Source organism: Bombus terrestris, chromosome 12 (genome assembly GCF_910591885.1).
Source record: "Bombus terrestris chromosome 12, iyBomTerr1.2, whole genome shotgun sequence".
NCBI lineage: Eukaryota > Metazoa > Arthropoda > Insecta > Hymenoptera > Apidae > Bombus > Bombus terrestris.
The window spans coordinates 9,166,880-9,182,201 of record NC_063280.1 but is presented as its reverse complement, the minus strand read 5'-3'; the positions used below and the strand labels follow the sequence as shown (position 1 = coordinate 9,182,201).

At 47.7% G+C, this 15,322-nt stretch overlaps 1 protein-coding gene across 8 annotated transcripts in view; it reads right to left on the bottom strand.

The window, feature by feature from the left end:
- LOC100647311 (mitogen-activated protein kinase-binding protein 1) overlaps positions 1–15,322 on the bottom strand; it is an 82,890-nt gene that overhangs the window by 24,925 nt on the left and 42,643 nt on the right. For 7 of the 8 annotated variants that reach the window (XM_048410723.1, XM_048410725.1, XM_048410729.1 and 4 more), the window contains one exon: positions 2,129–2,220. In XM_048410723.1, coding sequence (XP_048266680.1) covers positions 2,129–2,220 — 92 coding nt within the window. Of the gene's footprint in view, positions 1–2,128; positions 2,221–11,752; positions 11,946–15,322 lie in introns of those variants that run through there. The other variant, XM_048410727.1, reaches the window with a different exon arrangement.

The window sequence follows — 15,322 nt, the reverse complement described above, 5'->3', positions numbered from 1 at the left end:
TTTCTCTATCGCGATCGTAATTAGCGATACAATGGGTTAACGAGCGCGCGCCGCTCGGCGAATATGGTTTTTCTCTCTAAGCGAGCAGGCCACGATGTTCCTCCTAATTGGTCGTCATCCCCGCGCTACTGAGGGGAGTTTTCTCCAAGGACACACTAATATTCCTTCTGACACAGCGCAAAGTTCGACGCCTGACTAGCGTAACCCGATCGGAAGCCAAATGTGTCCGCGAAACGACGTTAAATCGTCCACGAGAATGAAACGAGGAAACTTTTTTACTTCTGATATCTTTTTAATTAGCCTTCTTTAAACGAGATCAAACGCGATTTAATTTACGCGCACGTTCACGCGTATATTCGATAGGCGAATTACTTTGCTAAAACTTTTATTCAACGAGCATTGAGAATAAAAAAGTTCCGTCGTTGAACGGAAACGTTTCTTTTCGTCGAGCCAACTGTCTTTTCCCAAGATCCGCGAGACGACGAGTTGTGTATCCCTTACGTACACAATCGCGTACTGTACGCGATGATTTATCGCCGAGGAGTCCCGATCGTCGATCGATCGCGGAGAAAATTCGAGACGAATGAAAAAGCGAAGAATCCATCTACGAAACGAATTTCGAGGAAAAAGCCTGGGAGAACCGCAGAAGAGCGGCACGACGTAGCGCGGTCGAAATGCTTGTTTCTTGACACGCGATACCTTAGTGTCTTAGTCCACAATCTTCCGATCGCACTTTCGCCATTCTTCCATTCATGGCGGGAGCCTTCTTTTCTACCGTCCGCGTTTATCCGTGACCGGTAGAATCGCACGTGCACTTTTTTACAGCGCCGAACAAAGCGCTAACGAAGATGAACTTTCTTTCACGGTCGCCTTCTTCCTTCACGGCCGGCGTCTAACAAAAGTTCGAAATATCGCACAGGCGAGTGTAACGAGGTTCAAAACGTGTTCCGTGCGAGTTTCAGGGAGAAAGAGTCGCCTCGATCGGCGAATCGAAACGACGTAGCAACGTCCAACCGGCAGCGGTTCGTCTTCGACTTTTAGCCGGACGACTCGATCGATCGTTGGGAGGATGTTGAGGCGAAGGATATCGCGGTCGAAAAAACGAAAAGTCGAACGGCGAGAAACAACGGATCTGGGACACGCGCGCGACCAAGCCTATCGACGTTTCGCAAGCTTCCACCGACCAGCGAGCATCTTTATCGAAATATCGCGATCCGATATCGCCGATCGAGATAAAGCCGCGCTTCCGTGTGCCGCGCGTTGTGCAAAGGATCTCTTCTTTCTTCTGCATGCTCGTTCCCACGAATATCGACCGACTTCTAACAACTTGTCGGATTTGTAATACAACCTCCTTCCTCTTTCATTCCGATCACGACCCGGAGTCGACCAAGTTCTCCGCCGATACATCGCCGTTCATTGGGTCTGTCGAAAGTTGCGAAAAGCGAAACGATTTTTAAAAGTCGACCTTGCTGCTCCTACTTTCCGATTACGGTTAAATAGCCACGGAGTTCACCGCTCCCGTTCACGCGAGCAATTTCCTTCGCGTAGAAATAAACCGTAGCAAAAGTTTCGATCTCGTTCAAGGCGATACGCGATGCGAGCGCGATCGTCGACCAGCGCCACTCTCCCTTTTGCCTGGTTCTTGCGGAGCCTTAACCCACCAATTACTTTAATTCCGCAATCGATACCGGCCATTATCGGCGAACGATTTAGAGCTCGATGCACGATGGCAATAATTTCGAGGCTGCAACGGCGAGAATAACGACGGACGCGACCGACCCGATCCACCGCGACGTTTGCAAGCGTCGCGAGTCTCCAACGAGAATATCAGCGCAACCACGTAGCCTCCGAAGTACCGCGGCGTCCGGAATTCTAATCGCGAAACCGAGTAAACGCTACGCGTAAACACAAGATTGAAAGGTCGGGCCCGAATCGCGACTTTCCCTACCGATATAGGAAATCAGACTGAAAATCGGCGAAAAATAGGGTCGTAGGAGGAATCGCGAGATTAGAATGGCATTCGGAAAGAGGACAAGTGCGGATGGTACACGTGACAGAGTTGGATCGACGTACATACGATGGAAGAGGAATCGATCGAAGAAAAGCAAGAGATCGGTCTCGAACTCACCCGGCAGGATAAGCGACCAACTCGCTGGTCGCGTCGCAATCCAGGGCTGCATTGCTCGATACGGTTACTCCGAGAACGCGTTCTAGCTTGATCTGAAACAAATTAAATACCAGGTTACCTTTGCGTTAAAGATGTCCACGTTAGCTTTTCCTGCCACTTTACGAGATACTACAGCAATATTATTTCTCGTCGCTATAAATCCGCACGTCAAATTCGTAGGATATCTGAACTCGTAAGAGACGCGAAGACCCTCGGAAATTTCCTATTGTCGTGTGATGGACGGCGTAACGTGTGAGACGAGTTAATTTAATTAACTATATTCACAGATACTTTAAAACGTAGAATACAAAGTTAATCGCAATCGATGATATTCGTCAGAAGATTGCGCGATACTGCGGTGCTGATACTAATTGTTATGCGGATTCGCTAGACTGATTCGTCATACTTATTCGCTCGACTGACTATCTTCTGGAGAACATGGCCGTCTACTTATACTTGTCAAGGGGAGGTACCGAAAGGTTTGAACTTGTTGCCGGTTGTAGGTTGCACGTAGCAGCGAAATTGCTTCGTCCAGAGTTATAGTTTATTACATTATGTGCGTCGTACAGTGTCAATCCCCTGTGGCAAAACGACCATGTGAGGCATCTTCGTATCGAAACGTCCTAAGACGCATATGCCGTTACAGTCGATCGATCAAACCTACCACCTTAGAACATGACAGAGTTATCCGGTCTCTTTATTATATCGTTGAAGTGGTCACCACTTCTACGAAAACTCCACATCTGGTCTTTTTAGTTTTCTCAAGCGCTGAAGCCATCGACAGCATATAGACAAAAGACTGGCACGAAGGCAGACCATAAACAGTAGACAGGCGACGTTGGCTTCGGGATTTTTCAGTTATAAGATAACACTGCTAGCGTGCGGATCTGGACCAGCTCAAATTGTATTCCTACTTATTATTACACTTCTCTGTTAAATTAAATATATATATTTTGTACCTTGCACTTTATCCACGCGTTTTCTCTCTTTATACATCTAATAACCTCAACATATATAAATCTCACATCGGGGATATCGGGGACGTTCGACGCTAACTTTTAACAATTACTTGGACAGCAGCTGTATAGTGCCCCTATACAGTTTAAGTTTAGTTTAATTTCCACAATTGCCACGCTATTGTTAGGAGTTTGAATCTTGGAATCCTGCACGTTCTTGGAGGTCTCATAACTTGTCAGTCACTCGTGCATTTGATATGATATGCCTATCCGGAACAACGCGAAATTACACGACGTTGCACCGTTTATGCACAACGTAAGCACGACTACCGTAACTGTTTCAATAGGACGATGGATTTAGCTAACAGCGTCTATCACAAGGTTGATATACTCGGCGAGCCTATGGAATCTCTGAGATTATGCCCCTTAACACGTTGACTGCCGCGTCGCCCATATTCGGGTGACGCTTATTTGACTACTTGCGAAGGATCGTCGTAGGTATTTGAAAAGACATTCCACAGGAAGTAATAGAACTATTGAATTGTTATAAAAATAATAGGAAAATGGTTTATTAAGAAAATTATTTACGATGTAAAACTTTGAAGCATTCTATGCAAAGCTGAGGTTGGTCGGCACAATTTGAACAATAAGTTGTCGTCGCGGCACTCGTGACCCGAAGGAGATTTCACTAAAGACACGCGAGGCAATCAACGTTTTAAGACAGATTTTTCAATGATTTTTAATTCTACACCTCAGCTACTTCTTCCAAATTCTCACTCAACATTTCTTTTCTATTTCTATTGTCTTACGTTTTACCACCTTTGCCGCTAAATGGATTTTTCTTTCGCCCGTGAAAGTACTAACAAGCGATAAATAAGTAAATTAGCAGTCGATTGCTTCACCTACGATCGCGACAATTTGTTAAGCTTTCATGGCGAAACCACCGAATCGTAGATTCTCCTTACCTTCTGCTCGTCTTTCTAAAAGAATCAATTTTAACGTCGAAAGGCGCGTTATGTCACCGATGAATCGCTCGATGCGCGACGATTAAACTCTCTGTGTGCTGCTGGTTAACACGTAAGTACTTTGCAGCGAAGGATTAACGTCATACGTAACGAATTTACCACTTATCTACTTACGCGAGTGTGTTCGTTCGCATGCATCTGCGCGAATGACGTACGATGTATCTAATTAGAGACAGCGCAAACTGCTGTGTGTGAATTACGAGCAGTTCGATCACGTTCGTTCTCAATCACGGTAATACCTCACGGTGATTTGCGATTTTTCCTGATCGCTTCTGACTGGTGGAGAGATATAACTGTTGTTTGCGCGCATCACGCAACCTTATCATTTTTATATCAACGATATCAAATGAATATATTACGGTCGTGAAATCGACGGGAAGAACGAGTATCTTCAAAACAGAATATCTTTAACATACCGATGTAAGATAAAGAAAAGGAAATTCAACTGTTTTTTATTTTTAACACTTTATCGACCGATAGCCCATTAATCGATTTTTTGTCGCCGACGCTTACCGACCTCATTATTTAAGCAGTAATTTGTTATTCAGTACTAAGGTATCTTGCTCAGTTGCGTCAGTTGCGTTGCTTTGTAAGCTGCCACAATTTTATACCGATTTGAAAAACGTGCCGTTCGCAATGAACGAAAAGAATGATGTTGGAGAGTGAAAACCGAAACAGAGCCAGCGCCAGGGAGAATTTGCGCCTGAGCTGCCGGTCGGACGTGCGTATGCTGTTGAATCTCTAGCGGTTGGTAAAGTGTTGATACCGATATAAGATAAAGAAAAGGGAATTCAACTGTTTTTCATTTTTAATATTAAATAAAGTAAACTACCGTTATACGCAGATACCTTTCCGCACGCTGTATCGCGAAATATTCCACACGAAATGATTCAGAGCAAAATAAAAGAGTTACGATCACAGTGAGCGAATTCACTCGAGAATAAAATAGTCACGGTCGCGCTATCGCGATCGTAATTCTGCCATCACTGCGATAAATCATTGTCAGCGATTTTCCACGTTGTCTCAGTGTTTCTGATTGTTTCTCTATGATCCGCGATCCAAGAATCATCGTAAGCGGCAGCTGCTATTTTCGACCGGCTGCATAATCGATAACCGAGAACTCTGTCATTGCCTCTGACCGGCCTCGAGGCTATCTCGTCGAGCCTTTCGAGCGGGTGATTATCGAGTTGCGCGAAGATTCTGCGACAAAGAGACAGACACCGTGTTATTTATGGAGGAAGTTATCCGGAAGACAGAGAATGGCAGGGGAAGAGAAAAGCCAGGGCAAGTGGATACGCGACGCCAGCGTGGAAAATTCGCTCGATACGCCACCGGGGCATTGATCTGGAATGGCTCGCGAAGGCGGAGTTTGTTAATACAGCGTACTTCCGTTTTTTTCATGGTTGTCGGCAAAAGTTCAGAGAAACTCGTCCGATCGATATCAGCAACCCGCTGTACCGCGGCGTAACGAGAATCTTACGTTCCACGTTCCCCATCGGGAATCTCGTTCGAAGCCGAGATTCACCGTGTGTGGCCGGTTTCTCTAGACTCTACACTTCGGGCTAGCGCCGTCCAAGTTGTCCCCCGGGAGACAAACGCCTCCATCGTCTTAACGAATACGTGGCGCGTTCGATTCGTTGGTCTTTTTTCGCTACGAAAACGCCAGCCTGTCACGGTTGGCTTCTTAGCATCGTGCGATTTCGTCGACGACGAACGAACGCATTGCGCGAAACGACGTTTGAAAGGAGAAGCGAGCGCGCGAGGGGCCCCGGCCGTGCACACTGGAACTTTAGACCATGAAATTGTTTCGTCGTAAGACTCGTTTCGTGACTTTCGGTTGCCAGCGCGTGCCGACTCTGGCGAATCATCGGCGTTTAACCAGCTACGTCCACAGACTCGACGATTACAGGGAAAGATTCGCTATCGTCGGGGACGTATCTTCGACTCGAAAAGGATCCTCTGTTTGAGCGAAAATTTTCATCGCTCAAATCCCATTTGCATCGCTCAACTATACTCGAAGCGACTAGGTCTCGGTCGAAGTGATCAGTTCAAAGATAGAAGAACGGGCTATTTCTGGTCGAACGACTACAAGTCGTTTCAACTCGACCGACACCGTGTGTCTACACGGGCGAATTCGAACAATTTAAAATCGATAGGCGAAGAGTCGCTGAACGTAGCAAACGAGGTTTTAGAAAGCAAGAGCGCGTCTTAGCCGCAACAACTTGGTGGACGGTTCGCGACTTTCCTTCGGGCTCCGACGAAAAGCTACTCGCGCCTTCTCTCTCCAACGTTCATCCATCTGTCGATCGTTCGCAATTAAGTTCCATCGAGTCAAATTTGTCGCGAACCATCGTACCGTGTCGTCGTTAACTTAGGAAACCTAGCGACGAGTTCGTCTTAACGAGTGTTCTAATCTCGTGAACCGTATCTGCGACCAACAGTCGATACTCGAACGATTCTCAATTGGTCGTTGTTGTTCGCGCTCTACGTAAAGTTGGGCGACTGGCGCGAATCAGAACTCGAGAAACCGACGAACGTCTGACCGCTAAACCATTTAACGAATCATCGACGATCTATCGAAGAGAATAAAATTGCCAACGCAGAGATGGTGCGAGCCGTCGGGATACGCGCCAAACGACAGGGCGATTCGTCGCGGTTGCGCGATCGTTGCGTAATCGCAAAGTCCTCGTCGAAGATGACTCGTAACGGTATAATTAAGGGTGGTTACGCGCAACAACTTCCGCGATTCGAGAACGCTCCATCCGCGTTTTATGTTTCTTTGCGGGCAAAAACCTGCTCCCTTTTCCGTCGACTTTCACGATGAACGACCAGCGCGTCCAACGATCGTAAATCGAACGGCTGAACGAGCAAATCGGCGTTCTAGCAGCGGCGATCGCGTTATAGCGGCTCGATGCGATCTCCGCGCGATATCCGCAGCTTCGTCGAAGAATTCCATCGAACGAAATCGGCGGAGGTTACGCGACACTCAGGGACGCTTACGCTCGTCTTACGCTCCGCTCCGTGAACAATCGAGATCGGCGTAGGCAGAGAGGAGAACGCTACCGCGACATTGGTTCGTCACGCGAATGACTAGTTCGGTTCGCGTGGGCGTCCGAACGATATTATTCGCAAATGTTCGGTGGAAAAAATCACGATAAAGGACAACGATAAAGGATAACCTGTACTACCCATAACCATTTTCACTGCATTAACGCTACAACTACTACACCAGACAAATTGACTGGTTTTACAATTCTATTTTAAAATTCCTACTTCGTGTTATATATTTTTCCGCAATGATGTAACGACTTTCGCAACGATAACTAAAAGAATAATATAATGAATTTAATTTTGTTCTTTATGTATTCAAACTGAAAATAATTTTGTATCAATGCTACTTATACCAATACCAGTGAAAATGACTGGTACTTGTCAAAGTATAAAAGGATCCTGCAATTTGTTCATCGAAGCCCAATTAATCAGTTCCCTCGTTTTGTACAACTTCCCACACGTTTTTCAAATTTTTACCGCGTGTCGTTCGATTGACGATATCAGTTATCAGGAAAATTCCGAATCGATCGCTAGATGCTAACACTAGAAATACCACAGCAGTCAAAATGACCGGCTCTAGAATTTTACAAACGTGTCCCTCGTTTAGGGATCCCAGATGGATTAATAATACGAAAAATCTACTACATAACATGGGATTGCTTCTGTAAGAAAGTAATAAATCAATAAATATAAAAATACTCTATTATTACGTATTTTTTAAAGCCCAGTCATTTTCACTGGTTTTGGTAGAAGTATCTTCGTGTCAACCATCGGTAGTTCTAGTGTTAATGGAACTGTCCATCTCGTTGACCCTGTATACCGTGAAACCCATCTTTTTCGGCAATCGCATCGTCCTCGAGAAGCTTCTTGCAACGTACACTATAGTTTTTATATTCATCGCGATTTTCAAACCTCCGTTCGTACACCTCTCTCCTCTTCTTTCCCTCTTTTGCGTATATTTGCGCGTGTAATTTACTTCTTCTAGCGTCGTATTTTTGTACGAAAGGATTTATCCCGTTAAGAGGACAGTTGAAGGCATCAGCGACGTTCAACCAACGACTGGTTCCCATCACCGCGCGCGGTCGGTCGTAGGTGCAGTAAATCCGAGTGCTTGGTGGAGTTTATCGAAAATTTATTGCTCAAAACGATTAGTGGACAATTACTTCGCAAACATCGCATCTTACATTCTTTATAAGGAAGGAAAAAAGTAAAAAATTATTTAGAATTTAAAATGATGCCGTACTGATCAACTTCGCTGTATTCGCTTGATGAGATCCTACGGATACGTCTCCGAGTATATCCTATTTGTATACTTTGATCCGAATCATCAAGATCGTGAAAATCCATTGGGGAAACTAAATTTTAGTTTGCATTATAAAGTTAGAATATTTGTTAAGTTTGAATTTGCTAAATTTAATTAAGATTGACGGTACTTATTCACAGTGACGGTTAAAAAGATTTTCACAACAAAAGTAAGACTTCTTTAGAAAATAATAAACTGATACAGGCGAGATGCTGACAAACGGGTCAAACGCGATCTCTCACATCTGAAGGATACTTGGCGACTGAGATAAAAAGCAGTCGCAGCGCGCGTAATAATCCGCGCTTCGTGATAGAAGACGGTCGCCCGATTGCGTAATAATCCGCGCTTGGATGCAAATGGGTTAATAACAACGACAAACGTAGAGAAAAGTTCTTTCTACGTAAAAATGAGGAAAAATGAATTCTTACAGCTGGTAGTAATAACGACGAAGGAGAAGGCGACCGATTCGAGTCCGACCAAAGTTTCTCGTTCGGTATTCGTTCGTGTCCCGGCGAGTAGATTCGTTCGTGTCGGTGGTAAGTAGAGTGATCCGAGAATCTCGAGGAATTAATTCGCCTCGTTAAAGGAAACGAGTCTCGGGGGAGGGGAGCGCGACACGCGAAACGATTCGAGCTTCGGAGAAAGTATAAGTAATTTCTCGCGGGGTGAAACCTTGCATCTATGAGCGAGCAGCTGATCGATCGCCGCAATGACCAGAGAAAACCACGACAGGTAGAAAGGGAAGATCGGAGCATCGTTGTGTGCGATTAAACGAAGAACTGTGTCGCGCGTGGCGTACGAATATCTGGCAGCGTGTTCTCCGTAATTTAACAAACTCTCCAATCGTTACTGCGAGTCTAACGATTTTAACGGTCGCGTTCACGGATAGCTCGATTCGGACGATAGCATCTCTCTTAAACGTAGAGATTCTCTCGATGGATTTTTTCACCGCTAGAAAACTCGAGCTTGAATCGTCGATTTCAAGACCGATCGCCAACCTACACCGTACAACGTCTATTTGGTCCTCGTCCATCTACGACGAGTCCCAACTTTCTCTCGGTCGAACGCGTTCGATCGGTACCGGCGTATCGGAGCTACTAAAATCTTCAACAATTCGCGACCAACCTACGGAGACGAAAAACTAAGGAAATCTCCGTTGGATAGCTCGGAGAGAGACCTTGAACGAACATTCGGCGAGCAAGGCGGAGATTTGGGCTATTGGGATAGAAATACGGTGATTTTGTTCGGAAACGAACGCGCTAGTGGTGCCCGACCTACGCTCGTCGATCGAGAGGTTCGCTGGCGACGTACACCCATTGCGTTCAGCACCAGCACGGGACCATGGAAATCGTAACGCGGCGGATGTGGGCACGAGAACGCGCGTGCCACGGACTTCTGTCTATGTACATCTATGGTCGTTGGACGAAAGGTTTCGCAACGACCACCGTAGCCGTTGCCGTGGTCGTCGTTGTTTCGCGGAACACGCGCTGGAAAATGTACCGGTGTCGTAAGTCGCAAGGTGCGCGAGAGACCGGCTGTGCATACGAATGCCATGAAACAGCCGCCAGGTACTGGCTATAAATTTCACCTTCGTCGTTTGTCATCGGCCGTGGCGAGACGGTTATCTGATTTCCGGAGTCGCGACGACTTCGCATCAGCGCGCTATGTATCCTCGTCGGCCGATCGAAGCGATCGTTCGGGCAATTTCCTCGATAAAAGTCGTTTCAGAAGCGCGGTTTCATCGACGCGAACGCGTAACTTGTCGCGAAACCAGAACCAGTTCCCCGCTGCGAACGAAAAACATGCAAAAACAGCGTCCGCCGGTGATTGATCGCTCGCTGACCGGATATCGAGGTCGACGATATCGCGACGGGTTCGATGCATGAGGCTCGTTATCTCGACCGGTCGATTAACGATCGAATAACGCGCGCTTCTGGTGGAACCGGTTGCGACGCTTTTAGCGATGATCCAGCCGGCGTCCTTGCGCGATAGCTACCGACACGTTAACGTACATTAGCCGACTTTTTTTGCGCGTTTCCTCGTACAGTCGTCTTTCGTCGCGTGCCTCCTCTTCTCGGGGTCGCGACTGCACGCTTCCAGCGCCTCGTAACGTCCAAACGAAAGGGAAACTCGCGCAGGAGATCCGCGTCGTTAATTTTTCCATGGCGGCGGATCGCGATTCGCCGAAAGGCTCGATCCTCCGAACGAACGAGCGAGCGCGTCCCGTAAAGTAAATAAGCGAGTTCGAGATTTCCTGTTTGGTTAAGCGCGCGGCTTTGTTCGTATGTAGGTTGCGTTAAAGTCCGTTGCAAAACGCGGTATTTGTGCACGCTCCACGCAAGGACGACGAATAAACGACTGGTTCGCGGACCGCGGCTGTGTATGCAAATGAGCGTCGTTGCTGCGTAAACGTGTCGCCCACTTGACGCGACCGATATCGGCGCGATCGCGTTCCAAGCTCGAGAACCGTACCGATTCCACTCGTTTCGCAAACTCGTCGTAAACTCTTCTTTTTGTCGACACCAAGTACCAACGAAATCATCAACGAAACATTTTCGCCGCTAAGCGGACGACGACAGTCTTCGTTTAACTTTCGTTTCGCTTGATCTCGCTTCGTTCCATCCGCGAAAACGTCGAACAGCGTGGAGACAGCGTCCGTTGGCCGTCGATGCCGAAACGATCGAGAAACCGCGTTCATCGAAATTTCTTTCGAAGTTCCGTCCAGGAAAGAGTCGAGGCCGGATGCCAGCTCGTTGATCCGGAAATCGTTTGGTTGGCAAGAAAATTGGCTTTAGGGAATCGATAGCCGAAAATTCGCAGGAATCGTCGATTCGAATGGAAAAGTTGTAGGGGAAGTCTGTTCTGGCGTACACCGATCGAGATAACGAGACCGACCCAGATCCGTTTCCAATGAAAAACCTGCTGCATCGCGAACTAGCGTGACCGATTCCGACGTTATCGCGAGTCACCGTGCACGTTGATACGCGTTACGCGACGTGTTCTAGCCTCTTCTTCGTCTTTCGCTCCGTTGCTTCCGATGTGAAACGCATGTCGCCAGTGTCGGAGATCGATCCACTAAGCAGCATGGTCGGCGAAGGCTGTCATTATCAACGCCAAATCACGTACTTTCGTCCGATCGCCGCCGCGATGAACACCCAATCACCGTAATTCCTCCTGCTGCGCTCCTCGGCCTTTCGTCTTAATTCTACGTGACGCAATCAATAGCCAAAAGAAGAAAAACGTCTCTTACACGACTCAGCATGATTCGCGTTCCCACGGAACTTTCTTCGAATCGACGAAACGTCCTCAGTTGACGGGAGGTTCCATCGGGAGACGCGACCAGTCGCAGAAGCACCGAGGGACCAACTGACTGAGAAGAAAAGAACACACGTACGGACAAGACGTAATCTCCGAGACTAATGCGCTGAAAGCGGCTATAGTCGCTGCATCGCGATACACCGTACGGTGACGTAATGTACGACCGACGGAAGACAAGGTCTCCTTCGTATAATACGAAACATTACGCAACACGAGCCACGGTTCGACGCGACTCAATGAAAAGAGCCGACAAATTCGCGCCTCGATCAACGATGCCGTGCACGCGTCGTGCACTCTCCTCTCCAAGTCGATGGTCGACGAGCCGCGGCTCCGAGAAACGAACGCCCCAAGCTTCTCAACGGTTGCGATTTCGTTTGCGCAAAGTTCGTTAATGGTACAGTTTACTTTGCAAACTGCTTCGAGTTGTTCCAGCACTCGAGATACGGAAACAGTTTTGCCGTGACATAATGCAAATTTCGGTCTCGACGATCGCAATTTCCATCTACGGCGCGCCGGAATAGTCGCTCGTAATGCAAATTACACCGGTCGGCTGGCCGACTTTGACGGAGATTGCAACGGGGCATTCGGAAAGAATTCTCCGCTAACGGAAATCCTATTTTTTGTTTTCTTCTGCCAGCGAGAACGCCGTCCAGCCAGAAGACGTTTTAATAGAAAAACATATTTAACGATTCCACGATATCCTAGTCGAGTATTCGAGGAACGTTTTCCACGACGACGCGTGACTCGGCATGCGTAATTTTGCATGGAACACGGAGCATCGTGGAAGGGATAATGCCTGTGCATACGCAAAACACAACTCGCGACGATGAATCTTTCGAAGGACGTAGTTAATCGCAGCCAACGATAAATATTTAGCTGCGAGCGAAATCGTACCGCATCTTACTTCATCGAGCGGAAAGGAAAAGACGAAGGTAAAAGGTACGATTCAACGGATAGTTCGTTGAAAAAAGATACAAACTCCGTTGTTTTGATCAAAACCGAGGAAATCCGCGCAAAGTTAAACTTTGGCGAGAAATTCGTAAATTTCCGGAAGGAGTGTCGCGAGGTGTGAAAAATACACGGGACGTGCAGCGTGTTCTCGCGGAGGAATATACGACGAAGAACGGTTTCAAGAGTGCAGCTTTATTCGCGATAAATATTTATCGCTAAACTCGTTTGCAACGGCCGAGGTAGAGAAGGCTAATTAAACTGCTACGTGCGTAGCCAACTCCACGAGATAGCGCTTCAAATAATTCATCTCCTTGGCGCTTCGAAATTGCGCGATGCGTTCCACGACGTTCGAGTAGCATATTTTAGCGAATACAAAAGGAAGAAAACGATGCCTTCGAGCTTAACGCGATTGCTTCACGGGTCAATGACGCGTCCGTTTCTTCTTTCGTAGCGTCTGCGAGGTCCGACCGGCAGTCGCTGTTCTTGTAGGAAAAACTGAGCAACGTTCGCACGCCCTTTGCCAACGGGAGCGTGTAAAACGGTACTTGCTGAAACGCGTGCTTGATCGGTATCGAGCGGAATTTTTCTCCAGCCTTCGTCAGCAATATCCCAGCCGACAGATCTGCCGAACGCGTGCGATCAACGCGATATCTCTCGGATGAAAGAGGTAAAACTTGGAGAGGAATCGGGAAACGCGGGAAGATCGTCGACGGATAAAGCCAAGTTCACACCGAAGCATCTGGAAAATCGAGGGAACCGATTCTACCAACGCATTTATCGCGTCGCGTTCTTTCCGCCAATGTACCGTGCCTGTTAACCGCCTTTTTTCTGCCTTTTCATCGTGCCGTTTCCTCGCGATGGAACGAATCTCGGCCATCGTGAGCGATCGCTGCTAACAAGCGAAGTACGATAACTTCAGGTCGCGGTTGGAATAAAATCGGCCAGAGAAATTTGTTTGGAACGAGATGGGCTCCCGTTCGTTGCCACGCGCTGCAATCGATCGCGTACAAAATCATCAAGCAAGGTTTCTCTCTTCCTACAAAATACGACAAAAACGATATGGTTGAAAGCGAACCGGATGGCGAAGGGTGCGACTCGCACGAGGGCTGGAGGAAAGTCGCATGCACGTATACGTATTCGCGTTACCATAGCAGATCGATCTAACGGGCCATTAGGAGTTTCGTGCAAGACCGTTTTTCCCCGCGTGCGGCGCGTCGAGTCGCGGCGTGTAAGCCACACCCTGGTACAGTTATACCGCATCGGCGAAGAATAAGAATAAGCTCGTACGCGAGTGAGAAGGCTACCACGGCAGACACAGCCGACAAGCGCGTACAACGGTTGTTAAGCGAACGCCAGACACGGAAATTTACGCGTGCTTCGACGATAAACGCGACTTATCGCGCCGTATCGATCGATTTATTCGACCGCTAACTGGGCCGATCGAATGGAACTCGGGCACATGCACCGCTGATTCTTCCCATCTTGCGATCTCGCTGATTACCGCGTTAATGTCCGCGATGTTTTCCGACGGCCGTGAGGCGATTAATCGCCCGTACAGCCCGCATCATCCTCGCCGAGAAAACAGCATGGAACAGAGTCGAGGAGAACGCGTTGGATCGGTTATCAACCGGTTGACCGATAAACCGCGTACGTTTCTGTTCGTCTAGGGAAAAGTCGTGTGCCATTTGAACTATAATTAGCATTCGAGAGTCGAAACTCCTTCGATGAACTTTCCACGACGCGTTCCTGTACGTTTACGTATTATACATCGACGCAGTCGTGAGAACAGATCTAATCGGGACCCATCGACTGGCTCGCTTCCGCCATGTACTCGATGTACCTATTTATTTGTCTATTTATCGACCGGTTAGCCGATCAGCGCCATGGACCTGGTGATTTAAGCCGCGTGTCCACTCGAGAATAAAGCTATTCCTGACTCATTCTGCCCAGTATTTCTCGCAGGTGGGCGTTCATAGCGACTATCCGACTCAATCGATCAAACAAGACAGCTACTCTCGATGCGGTGTCCACTCGCGAGAAATACTCTCGAGGGTAGCTCGTGAAACTTCTACCATCAAGTGGACGCGTGTCTCTACTCTCCTTCGTTTCGCCATGGCTCGAAGCTTCATTCCGACCTCGGGGAAAAGCGTCTCGCGAAACAACAAAATTCAGCGATAAAGAAGGGAACGTACATCTACTTTGCTGTGAAACGCGCGCTTCGACCGAGGATAATGGCCGCGTTGGTGCAGCAATGGCTTTAATTTACATTAAGGAACTCTATACGATGCGGTAGTCTCGCTGACCGCGACAAAAAGTCGGCTGCCTCGCAAACACGTATTTTCTTTCACGCGAACGCTTCCCGAATTCGTTCGCTCGGCCACGACGTCACTCGCGCGCTTCTTATTCGCTAAATAACTCCGTTAAAGACCCTCCAATGGATATCGTAGTTGTAATCTATAATCGTGCATTGTTTAGAGCGAGGTCGAGCTAGCCATTTCGCGTTGGAAATGTGTGTCTGTAAGCCGGGTTAGAAGGCTAAACGCTAACGCTA